Source organism: Hippocampus guttulatus, chromosome 5 (genome assembly GCF_054856545.1).
Source record: "Hippocampus guttulatus isolate MCC_2025c chromosome 5, RoL_Hgut_1.0, whole genome shotgun sequence".
Lineage (NCBI taxonomy): Eukaryota > Metazoa > Chordata > Actinopteri > Syngnathiformes > Syngnathidae > Hippocampus > Hippocampus guttulatus.
Window position 1 is genome coordinate 7,620,105 of NC_141265.1, and position 12,470 is coordinate 7,632,574.

The 12,470-nt window shown below is 42.4% G+C and overlaps 1 protein-coding gene across 1 annotated transcript; it reads right to left on the reverse strand.

Annotated features, from left to right (window-relative positions):
- Positions 1–3,724: 3,724 nt before the first annotated feature.
- On the reverse strand, positions 3,725–8,957 carry mat2ab (methionine adenosyltransferase 2Ab). The gene is made up of 9 exons (XM_086111843.1): positions 8,724–8,957; positions 7,887–7,964; positions 7,672–7,794; positions 7,211–7,323; positions 6,973–7,116; positions 6,220–6,438; positions 5,962–6,144; positions 5,734–5,867; positions 3,725–5,356 (listed from the first exon to the last, which is right to left on the reverse strand). Exons 1-9 carry the CDS (start codon positions 8,815–8,817, stop codon positions 5,254–5,256), a joined length of 1,191 nt encoding a protein of 396 aa, XP_085967969.1. The 5' UTR covers positions 8,818–8,957; the 3' UTR covers positions 3,725–5,253.
- Positions 8,958–12,470: the final 3,513 nt, after the last annotated feature.

The window sequence follows — 12,470 nt, forward strand, 5'->3', positions numbered from 1 at the left end:
GTCACATCGGAATAACTTTATAAATCTGCACCACTATACAATATTTAAATCTGAAGTATAAATTCCCTAAACTAAAGCACCGATTGGGGCAGACATTAAGATTCCAGAAAATGTAGCTCTCCAAGAAGGAACAACACACACAATTTTCTAAAGGGAAGAAATTAGCTTGATGTTTAGTCAGCATTTTTAAATAAGTAAAGACACGTGGCTGACCAAACTTTAAGAACGTTATGCAAACTTTCAAGGAGGATCCTGATGTGCTCCGCTATTGGTGGGAAAGAAACACACCTCTTGTTCGGCTTCACTTCTCAACCAGCATGTGACTTGACCAGGGATCGGAGGAATGCCTTGCATTCCCATGAAGCTCCGTCTTGCTGCTCCAGCGTCACCGCCCTCCCCCCTCCCCCATTCCTTTTGGGCTCAGCAATTGGCTAAAAAGCACCCAATCACACGCAAGGGGCACATGTGATTGGGTGTTTTTCCACATTGACATTATATAAAGTACAAGTTTTCTGCTTGATAAACACCCTCAAGGGATGCTTGTCAATTCCTGTTGAAGCCCTTGTCCATTTTATAACCTGCAAAGCAGCAGTTGAACTGGTTGAAAATAAGTGCCTTTACACACGGCACAGTTTCATACATAACACATTGTGTTGCTCTTCTTCCCGTACAAGTTCAGCCGCCTCTAAACAAAGTAGAATTGTAATGGAACATTGTTCAGTAACATATTGTGCAAAAGAAGACCTCTGTCTAAATTGCGTGTGCTGTACAATAGGCCGGAAATAATGTTGTTACTATGTGTGTGGCCGTAAAACAAAGAGGAATAAAGCATCTAAAAGTATCTGACTATGCCACACCATCAGAGTCATTACAACCTAGGTATGCTGTCCAAATGTCACGAGGAGGCATGGAGTGATCAAGTACATACTCGTTGGGCCTCACGCTTTCACAAGCTATCACGCAATGAAAAATATTGCATCAGCTGTCACCATACGCCTGCAGGAAATGTCACCGCCCTCGGGAAAATATCTGGCCTGAATCTGCGCTTGTGTCTGCATGGTGCCGATCACCAGTGGCTATGCTGGAAGTGACCCGACATAGTCCCACGAGGCCTTTCAGTCGATGTCAATGTTTTATGTTGTGCTCTTTGAATCCCTATAGCTAGCACGAAGGACTTTAATTTGAACAACAACAAAAACAACAACCTTTAAAGATAATAAGAGCAGCATATATGGCTGTGCTTATTTCAAACGGAAAGTTGTCTCCAGAGTAAGGAAGAAGGTACACCTCTCAGAATGAGACAAAGCTCTGTTTGGAGTGTAGACTGTGTGCGCGTGTAAGTGGCTCTCCTTCACTGTAGTCCGAGTGAAGGAGTTTCTCATTCAAGGCTGCAACATTGCAGACCCGCACTGGTCATGACTGGTTAAATATAGACGCTCAAATGAGCCACCACAGTAGTGGAAATGCAAAGCCACTGTATTTACACTGTAAGGAAGGCAATCAGAATGTGATGATGTAACTTCTGCACAAATATAATGTAGCCTGATATACTGTTGTAGTGATCCAATTTAATGTGCAAAGCCATCTGTTCATGGCAAGAAATAAATATGTTGATCAATGACTTCACAGTCAAATGTGAACAGGGTCAAATGTCGGCTAAATTGATGATTATGGGCCACATAGCCTTCTGCATACATGTGTAGCTTGAAACTATGAATACACAGAAAACTGCACTAAAGTGCATGAGACTCAAAGTTACAAAATACAGTAGTCAGCACCACCAGTCCAAATTTTAAGTCAGGCCGGAGTCATCATGTTTCCTTTTTAATATAATGTAACTGATCAATAGAGAAACTTTGATCAGAGTAAAAACGCAACAACCAACTGTCGGGAGCCTTGTGTCAATATAATAAAGCTAATAATAACAGAATGGGAAATGCTCCAGTGATCCTTTGCTAAATCAGGATTTGGTGTCGTGGCAGCTCAACACGGTATTTCCTCCAATTGTGGCCTCGGTTGTTTGTTGACCCAACTGCAATGAGTAGTTTATTTGAACTAAGGTTATTTGAGTGCAGGTCACCTCTCTATTTGCCCAAGTGACAATAGTGTTTGAGTGCTATATACTAACGGTTTCTATTTGTATTTTGTAAGATTTCACACCGTCACATATCATTTGCACACCTGTCTCAACATTGCATTCAAAACACACAAGTGCAAAAGCTCTGGCAAAGCTGCATTCTCTCAATTTGCACTTCAGCGCTGATCTGCAGTGTATTGTTTGTAGTAGCTTTTATTAACTGCTTCTTGTGGGTCTAATTGGCTAAAAATTAAAACGTTGTCAAAGCATGACCGATTACAGATTTCATGTTATAGTAAGGACAAAATAGGCTCTGGTGTCACACTACCCGTAATTACTTTTAAATACTACTTGCTGTAGTTCACGTAACTATCATTCTCCCAAAACTAAATTGAGGTGTAGTGTACAGAACCGCAGTGTCATGCTTGGTGGAATCATGGCTTGAGTAGGCAAAGGGAATTGAGCTGGTGGCACCACCTGCTAATTTGAAAAAAAGAAGAAAAAAAAAAGACATTTATTAACGTTGTCAATGTACCAGAGGTTCATTGAGGGATGACGTCGATGAGAGCCGAAGCCATGACTTGAAATATTTGAAATGACACAACCTTGATTTTGAAGGCCAACTCTCTACTCGGGTGTAGCCTATATGCTACTGTGCAGAATTCATCAGTGGCAGTGTTCCACACTGGCCAGGAGATTATCCTACTCTAATTATGTATGCAACCCGCGCTCACCGCCTTAATAGTATGCTTGAAATGCATTTGAGTTCAATTCTGCTTTCTGCTGCGCAAAACAGTACAGTACTTTCAAGACAGTAGGTTCTGACTTCAATTGGCTCATTTTGTCTGCTCTGCATCAACACCCATCGCTTTCATCACACTAACTGTGCTAAAACTGCAATCAGACGCGACCTTCGATACTCTCATGTTGATTCATTTTACAAGACATTCATGCGGGCGGGGGAAGAACACCTTGGCGATAACACGCCAAAGCAACCACCATCTTTGTCTCAATGCTCCATGACTCAGACTAAAGAAAGACACAAAAATCCACAAGATGTTCTCAGGCTGCAAAAGAGAAAATAGCTGACCCAAACGACAGCTGTTGCCCAGTTTCTCCCTGACAACTTTCGTGACCTCAAGACCATGTGAAAACGGGGACTGTTATGTCCTTTGTTCACCGATTAAACGTGTTCTTTGGGAAGACGCTTCTCTCCCCACGCAGAAACATTCTTGTTTCGACTTGAAAGAAGTCACACGGGATAAGAAGAAATATACAAGAATTGGGTGCACCATGTGCAGGTGCTTGTAAAAAGAAAAAAAAGTGAATATCATGAAAAAGTTGATTAATTTCAGCCATACTCTTGCGGCATTGGGTAAATGCAGCACTTTTGAAATATATACTCTGCCCTAATATCGAAGAGCACGGAGATCAAATGTGAGGCTCTCAGACACTTGTGTGTCCACCACTTTGGGCTTCAACAACGCCTGTGCTCACAAGCCATCCACAATTCTGCAGTCCAAATAAACATGAGCAGTATGTCTGACAGCATTACATACGGGTGACTGACACTAGCACCAGACACAAAAAAAAAAAAAAAAAAACACCAGTTTTACCCCCCCCCCCTCAAATAACAATGAGACGCTGCATGTTGCAAGTATCTTATTTATTACAGATCACAAGGGAAGTGTCCAATCTAAACATGAAACATTACAGAAAGAGCCATCTGCTCTTGACAGAATCTCATTTTTTGTGTGGAGTGTGGAAGAGAAGCAAAGGGGGAGAAGAAATAGAAAAAGGCACATGTACACTTACTGTAGCCAACGATTACCTGCAATAAGAGCACTACATTGGATGGCCATGTAAACACGGCTGGTTTCTCTGTACTACACCAACCAAATACTGCCATCGTACTGATGGAAGATTTGTAAGAGCCAAAAGGCTTGCAGATGCTTTTTAAAAATATTTCTTTTTAAAAAGGACATCCACCGCACCTTAAAAAAAAAAAAAAATTGTGCAGTCCAAAAATAAAAACGTTAAATAGTCAAACATTTACCGTTTGTTTTCGAGGTGAGCCAAAGCTTTTCTGTACAACACTCTGGAACCTCAAGCAAACAAACTATCAAGTCAAGAGGAATTCAAGATTCAGTAATCAAGTATTTTAAAGCTGCCTTCTGAAAGCTCAGCTTCTCTGTATCCACGCTGAGCTCCAGAGAACAAATAAATAGTGTTGACACTGGATACCCAATAAGACTGACAAACGCCACCAGAATAAAGATGGGAAGACAGGTTTCTCTGTAACTACACCTGCAATCAATATATCGGTGGAGTCAATGGGGCCAAATCACTTGTTTTCTTTAAAAATAAAAAATAAAAAGTCGGGGGGCTGCCTCAAAAACTGATTCCGAATGTTTCATCACTATCAAGTTCACCCAACACCTCTGCAGACCAGAGCAGTGACATAGCAGCCTCTGACTTTTCTGTATGACGTCAGAAAATGACAAAGATCTGCGGCGGTGTGTGGGCTTGAAAGTGCAACATGTGGCAGCTCTTGGTCATGCAATGCGTAGCAGGGAGGGGGGGGGGGGGGGTTCTTTTTTGTTAACAGCGATAGCATTTCCATTTCATTGTGCCACTCCAACATCCTCCATAAAGAAAAGAATTAATTCTAGCAACAAGAAAAGTGGGCGAGGGAACATTTATACCAGACTGACCGAGGAGGACCGTTGCTCAATGAGATCCAAAGATCCTCCGAAATGATGCGATGAAGATTTACTTCGCAGGTCATACATGCTCCTCTTGTAGTAGCAACAGTGAGTGAAGGCCAACTACAGAAGTACAAACCAACACCTGCCCATGACTACTCGACTAGACTCATGTTAAATGACAGAACTGCAGCGACTTACGCTCTAGCACAGTCACAAGTGACAGAAGAAGTTCTTGGAACCCTCAGGTTTAAAACAAAAAAAAGAAAAGGGAAAAAAAAGATGACTTCAAGGAGCCAGCATTTCGCAACCAGCAAAACAAAGGACAATATCCAAGTGGAAAATGATGAATCATTTTTGAGAAAGAGAGGAAGAGAGAGAAAGACAGCAAAGGGCATTTCACCCCCCCGAATCTTGGAGGCTTCTCTGTAGTATACACCAACAAGCCTGGGGGCAAAAAGCTTAACAAGTTTAGTATTTCAGCTTTTTGGGAACCTCCCATGGGAAGGAGTCACGGCCAAAGTGGCCATAGGCTGCCGTCCTCTGATACAAGGGCTTCTTCAGATCCAGATCCCTAGAATACATAACCGACAGGTTTAGCAGCAACCACACATGCACAGAGATCAGATGCACACATTCAACCTCATGCAGGCCAAACTCTGCGATGGGTGTGAGAGGCATTTCGCACCAAGCTCGTGAAGGTTGTTGGAGAAAATAAAATGCATCACTTACCGCTCCTACCATCCTTCGCCCTGAGCAATGTGCGGTAACCGCAACTTCCAAAAACTAATTCCGAGCTCTCACCATGCAACCCCGAGATAATAGTAGACTAACCGCATTTGTAACGACATGAAGCCGAGAGCAGAGTTCTCACACCAGGAAAGGAATAAACGCAAGGAAGCCAGGAGCTCCAATGCAAGTGAACAGCAGGTGGCGTCTGTCATACATTACCTGACAATGACCCCGGGACGCAGGTCAAAGTTTTTCCTTACGATGTCCAGCAGCTCCCGCTCACTCTTGTTAGAGGTCCCATAGTGGAAGATGGAAATGGAGAGGGGGTGGGCAACTCCAATGGCGTAGGAGACCTGACACAGCGCACATTGAGACATGTAGCAAGACCTTCTGCAAGCGGAAGCTGGCAGAAACTAAGTCGGGCTAAACGTCGAGCAGCTGGCTCACCTGAACCAACACCCTCCTGCAGAGCTCGGCCTTGACAAGAGACTTGGCAACCCAACGTGCAGCGTATGCAGCGGAGCGGTCCACTTTGGTGTAGTCTTTGCCAGAGAAAGCTCCGCCTCCGTGAGCCCCCCAGCCACCGTAAGTGTCAACGATAATCTTACGCCCCGTCAGTCCGGCATCGCCCTGTGAATGCAGCGACGGCGCTCAGATGGGTGAGCAACACACAAGTTACAACCCATCTGAATTCCGCATTCTTACCTGGGGGCCGCCAATGACAAACCTGCCACTGGGCTGCAGGTGGTAGATTGTGTCATCATCCAAATAATTGCAGGGAACAACAGACTTGATGACTTTTTCCTTCAGGGCATCTCTCATCTCTTCAAGGCAAATTTCCTCATCATGCTGAACCGAGATGACAATTGTGTGCACGCGCACAGGAAGCATGGCGCCACGGTCCTGACGGTACTGCACTGTAACCTGAGAGAGGAGGTAAGAGATTTTAGCTCAAACATACAACAGACTAGAGTAGGCTAGACCTGTGGGGTCAAAATTGGAGCCCAGTGCACACTCTTTGACCGCCACTTATTGTAATACACATAGGTTACCCCACCCCAAAAAAAATTTGTTCCAAGATACACTATTTTCAAAATGGAAACTGTTTAGATTACGTCTTGTTTCAAATACTAAATAAAGCAGAATGTTAGTAGATATGACTAACTTTTTATTCAATGTTTTTTTAAGTTGGATGAGAGACATTTTCCTAACCCAAAGATAAATTCAATGTTAAGGTACCAGGCAATCTAAAAAACAAAAGGAAAAAATAGACAATATCCATAACTTCTTCCTCTGTTATCAATAACATTAAATTGAGATGTTTTCCTTACATATTTTTCAATTACTGTATACTGAAGTGGTTTTAGCAGCAAGATGACATGGCCAACCTCTTCTTTCCATTAGCCTTAGTGGAAAGTTTTGCAATCTCGGCGCTGGAATCATGGAATGGATAGCTACCTGTGTCTTTGAGTCAGGTCGGAGCCACGGCAGAGTGCCATTGCGTCGGAGCTCAGCCATCTTGGCATTCAGTTTGTGCGCGAGCACAATTGTGAGTGGCATGCACTCCTTAGTCTCGTCAGTGGCATATCCAAACATCAAGCCCTTGAAAGTGGGATCGGGAAACAACTTTGTGTTATCTTCACGTGCCATTTCAGCACAACACAACTCTGAACAAGAGGATGGGTGTAAAACTGACCTGGTCCCCAGCTCCAATGTCCTCTTCATTGCGGTCAACGTGGACACCCTGGGCTATGTCAGGTGACTGCTGCTCCAAGGCCACAAGCACGTTGCAGGTCTTGTAGTCAAAGCCTGCCCAGAGAAAACCAATACCAAGACTATGAACCAAAGCAGGCAAAATTGATGTAAACAACAGGGGGGGGGGGGGGGGGGGCTCTGGCGAGAAATTGATAAATTAATCCCTCTAAATATTAAAACAAATGTCTTTGAGTTAACCAATTTCTGAGAACTGAGTTACAAGCCATTACCTGGGTGATTTTTTTTTGCTTTGTGCCAAGAGCCACAATTTGTGTTCCATGTGAATTTCAGTCACATCACTGGTGCCAAATGAAAAATAAATAAAGGCAGAGTACCTCCCTCACCCACGGGTAATGAACGCCTAGAAGGTAAATATTGACATTCAAAAACAGTCAAACCCACCTTTAGCCGAGTCATCATAGCCAATCTGGCGAATAGTATCCCGCACAACTTTCTGATAGTCCACTGTAGCTCGTGAGGTCACTTCACCTGCCAACAGGATCATACCGGTCTTGGCAACCGTCTCTGTTGGAACACACAGGGAATGGGATGCACCGGTAATCAAAACTAACATTTGCCACGAGTTTATATGGAAAGTAAGACTTTGATCGTCTTACCGCAAGCAACCTTGGCATCGGGATCTTGCTTGAGATGAGCGTCAAGGACCGCATCACTGATTTGATCGCAGATCTTGTCTGAAAATAAGTTCAATTACACGGTTGCAATGAAGTACAGGCTCAACTGCAGAGTGCAGCCCATGTGCTCGGTGGGAGTGGCCCAACGAGTCACGGAGTCGCCATTTCAAACATGTGCACATGTGGTGGGGGCATACAGCAAACTAGCCGGCAACGGGAAAGCAATTTAACGAGGCACACGGCCGCCCAATATTCTCGTCTTTTTTAATCCTGAAATGGACCCCCACCGGCTTCGTGTTCGCTCGCGCGGGGCTCATTTAAAATCTGAGATGTGTGAGAAGCGTCACGAATACCTCGTGTAAAATGGGCGCTTAACAAACACAATCATTTTATCTTATTTAAGACAAGCGATTTAAGCACCAGAAACACTTAATAAGCTCCTAATGCTTCCCACATCGTTAGCTGCTTACCTAACCGACAAGCGTGGTCGTAGTGATTACTGAACCCCATCTCGAGGGAAATCAGGTTAAAAGAAAATAAAGACCCGAAATACATTTTCATTTATTAAAACTGATAGATTACGTACGGAAAATGTTCACGGCGCATATCCGAAGAGCTATTTGAGCAAAGATTAGCAAGCTAGCGATTGGCGCGTGTGCCTGGGAGCGCCGACCGGCCCCTCATTTCCTCAGCGAGCATCGACACGACTATAGGAACACATTTATGGGACTTAAACGTAAAACAGTTTGAAACAAAACGTCGACCGCGCGCCGTAGGCTGATTACATTCAAGTGGGCGAAAAGGTCAGCGTGTACTTACCGGGATGCCCTTCTCCGACGGATTCCGAGGTGAACAAGAAGCAGTCCTCGTCAATGACCGAGTTGTGAAAACCATTTATTTGGCCGTTCATCATCGTTCACAATAAATAACTGTGAAGAGACCAAAGAGTAGAAATATCAAAAAAGCAAGTGCGTTTATAATGGCAACTCTCACGTAGGACGGCCTTTTGACTCGCAGCTAAAGTAACCCTCATTGGGTGCTCGGCTCCGGTATTTATGCCATGCATGGCCAGTAGACTTGACGTCATAGGAAACGGGCGATACCAATGACGGGGTGAAGGGGTGTGCCTTACAGCAATACAACGGACTGTGCACAGAACTCGGCATGTTCTCCTGAGTCAAACTGAATGAAGAAAAACGTTATGTATTTCTTGAATGGTAATTTAAGTGGCACTTACAAGTCCTAACAGGTTTTACACTGTAAATACAGTACAGCAAATTTCAGAACTAATTGGCTGTTGTGAACGCAGCAAGATTCACTAATTCTTGTTACAGTTAGTCAGGAAGGCCCTGTTCTTTGTTAAAGACAAATAAAAAAAAAGGTTGGAATTGTTTGAAATGTTAAAGTCCTTGTAAATTGAAACGGTAGAATTGACACCATAGAGAGTATACATGTTTGAAGATAATTGCTGAAATCATGGGCAAAGACTGAGAACTAAGTCATACTGAATTGTGGCGATAGAATTGAGTTGTTTTTCACCATTCCTTTTTTCCAGATTTTTTTTAATGTAATTGCTTTCATAGTTCATGTGCAGTACACACTGCTGTGTACAATCTCGGTATTTGATTGACAGTTGACAGTTGAATGTGGCATGATTTCAGCACATTCAGCGGACGCAGCTACAGTGTTTGAGAGCGGAACCAACGCCTTGATTTTCCGCCATTTTATAAACCCTCCTTTTATCTACTTGGCCATTTTGTTATTCGTTGAAATTTGGTTGTCAACAACACTCTTTTCTGTATTGTGCCAAATTCACAAGACATTTTATTTTTGGATTGCAGGGTCAAAGACACACAAAGGCCTTATTGCTGATTTTGTGACTTGTAAATGTTTTCGAATGGCTGTCTCATCATTTAACATTCATCACCACCCTAAACGGGGTACAATATTGATGAATTTTATCTAGCAGTGGTTACCATGTGTGCCTCACAGTTTTGAGGTTCAGAGTTCAAAACTCAGCCCCGTCCTTCCTGTGTGGAGTTTGCATTTTCTTCCCATGCTTGCGTGGGTTTTCTCAAGGTACTCTGCCCCCCCCCCCCCCGACATTCCAAAAAGAGGCTCTACTCTAAGTGTCCCCCAAGACCACATGGGCCTTTTCTAATAATAACTCAACAGTAAAGGGACATTGTGATTTCCTTGGAATTGTATCTCAGTGATCATTTAAAAATGTAAAAATTTACAGAGTTTTATAGAAATAAAATGTTGCTTATGGGTCTATTTCCTATTTTGTTAAAATCATTTTTGATCATTATTGTGGGGAAATCATGAACAGCAGACAGCAGTGAGCAGAGCAGAGTATAGCGATGTCTTTCATTTTAACTTCATTATTTTTCATGGAAAAAGGTTCCTAACCTCCATTTAGCTTCAGGCGCCGTGGACTGCTATGTAATATGATTAGACTGTGTTGATCTCTCTTGAACATGTTGTACCTGTCTGGTCGGTAAAATATACCAAATTACTTGTCAGGGTCTGGCTTAGCAGGGGTTTGAAACAAGTCCCAAAGCTTGTACAGTGTACACTTTATTGTTTATCTGAAGCTCAAATTCTCTTCAATACAATATTTCTCCACATCATCATGAATATCTGTTAAACAATCATTACCAAACTAACTTTCCTCCTGAAACTAATGGATGACAAGGCAAAGCTGACCTTCACTGTTCAAAAAAAACCAGCCAAGTGAGGCTAGCGTATCAATCTTTGTTCATATCTAATCAAATCAGACTGAAAATAGCACAAAAAACAAAATAGTGCACATTCTGTATTCCATCCATCCGACTTATATTTGTGAAGGTCCCATTTCCATAACAGCAAAGTGGTACAATCCTAGGCTGGTGTTGCATCAGTGCAAATGAGTCAGCATGAATTTGCAGAACACTTTTGTTTCGGAGGGGAAGCGCATGATGCAAGATGCACCTGCTATTGCTCTGCAGGATGTAGGATGATATTTTTTTCCAATACCATACTTTCATCGAGAAAACAGCATCACCATTATCAGAGGCGGATTGAGCTATAGGATTCAGGGAACTTTGTCATCCCACATTTATACATGTACATGTGGTGAAATTCAATTTGTACCAGAGGTGTCAGATTCATCCCAATAAGTACCCAAAAGAGACCTAGGTATGAAATAAAATAGAATGGAATAAAAAAAAAGAAGAGAATTGGGATCCTTTAGTGCAAAGGATAAAATATATGTAAGCATAACAGCCAAAACAAGTGAAAGCCTAGTTTAGTACTGCTAAAAAGAGACACTTGTGTGACACTTTTGCTCCCATTTCTCATGAGTTGAATTCAAAAGAGCTAAGACTTTTTCTATATAGACAAAAGGTCTGTTTCTCTCAAATAGTGTTCAAAAACGTGTTTAAATCTGTGTTGGTGAGCAGTTCTTTGTTGAGGTACCTGGTTTAGCAATGTATTCAACACAACACCTTTCCACACACTCATTTAGTTCATGAGTGAGGTTCTTTCCCTCATACTAAATGCAAATAATACGGTACACTGTTACCTTTTAGAGTGGCTCGTTTGCAAATAGGGGGTCTCCAATTTTTTTTCTCTCTGCATTGGTCATTATTGAATTTGAATCACGACCAGTTCAGTTTCATTAAACAACAGCATCACGTCATCATGGTCTTCACTGAAATGACCCATATTACAGTATTCCTATTTGTGAAACTGAAGCAGGCATTTTACACAGTGATAAAATAAAAATAAAAAAGGCGGGAGAAGAGCACTGTGACATTTTACTCCTTAGGGATCCTTTTGACCTCACATGCCAGATAAACCAAGCCAATTTTCTCAACTTAACTGTATTTATAGAGCACTTTAATATAAAACAACCACCGCTGTATACAAAGTGGAGCAAAAATAATGCAGACAATAAACAATAACGGGGTAAGGTGGGGCGAAGCCGTTTCAAGATTTGAAAACAAATAATGGGATCTTAAAAAGAACTCTAAAATGTATATGGAGCCAGTGAAGGGATACCAGAGTTGGAGCACATCGCTCCCTCTTACGAGTACCAGCCAAGAGGTGAGCAGCAGCATTCTGGACCAACTGGAGACGCTTAATGGAGGATTGGCTGACTCCAAAGTAAAGTGCATTACATTAGTCCAGCAGGGATGTGACAAAGACATGAGTTACTGTTTCGAAAGGAGAGTCTGCCTAAGATGAAAGAAGGCACCAATTTGCCGGTCCAATTTAAATTTGGATTAAATTTAAATTTAATTTTTGTCCAGTTTAAGACCCAAGATCGAGACTGTTGGCTTAAGATAAAAAGCCAGGGGGCCCAAGTCCGCAGGATGAGATGTACAAGGGCCACTGGGACCAACCACCATCACTTCTGTCTTCTTTACATTGAAATTCAAGAAATGTAATGCCATCCAGGTCTTGATTTGCTCCAGACAGGATAAAAGTGGCCTCAATGAGAAAGAAAATGTCACAAACCAGTATTGTGTTTTCAGTTATACGACACACACCACACAAAAAAACTCAATAATCTACACATCA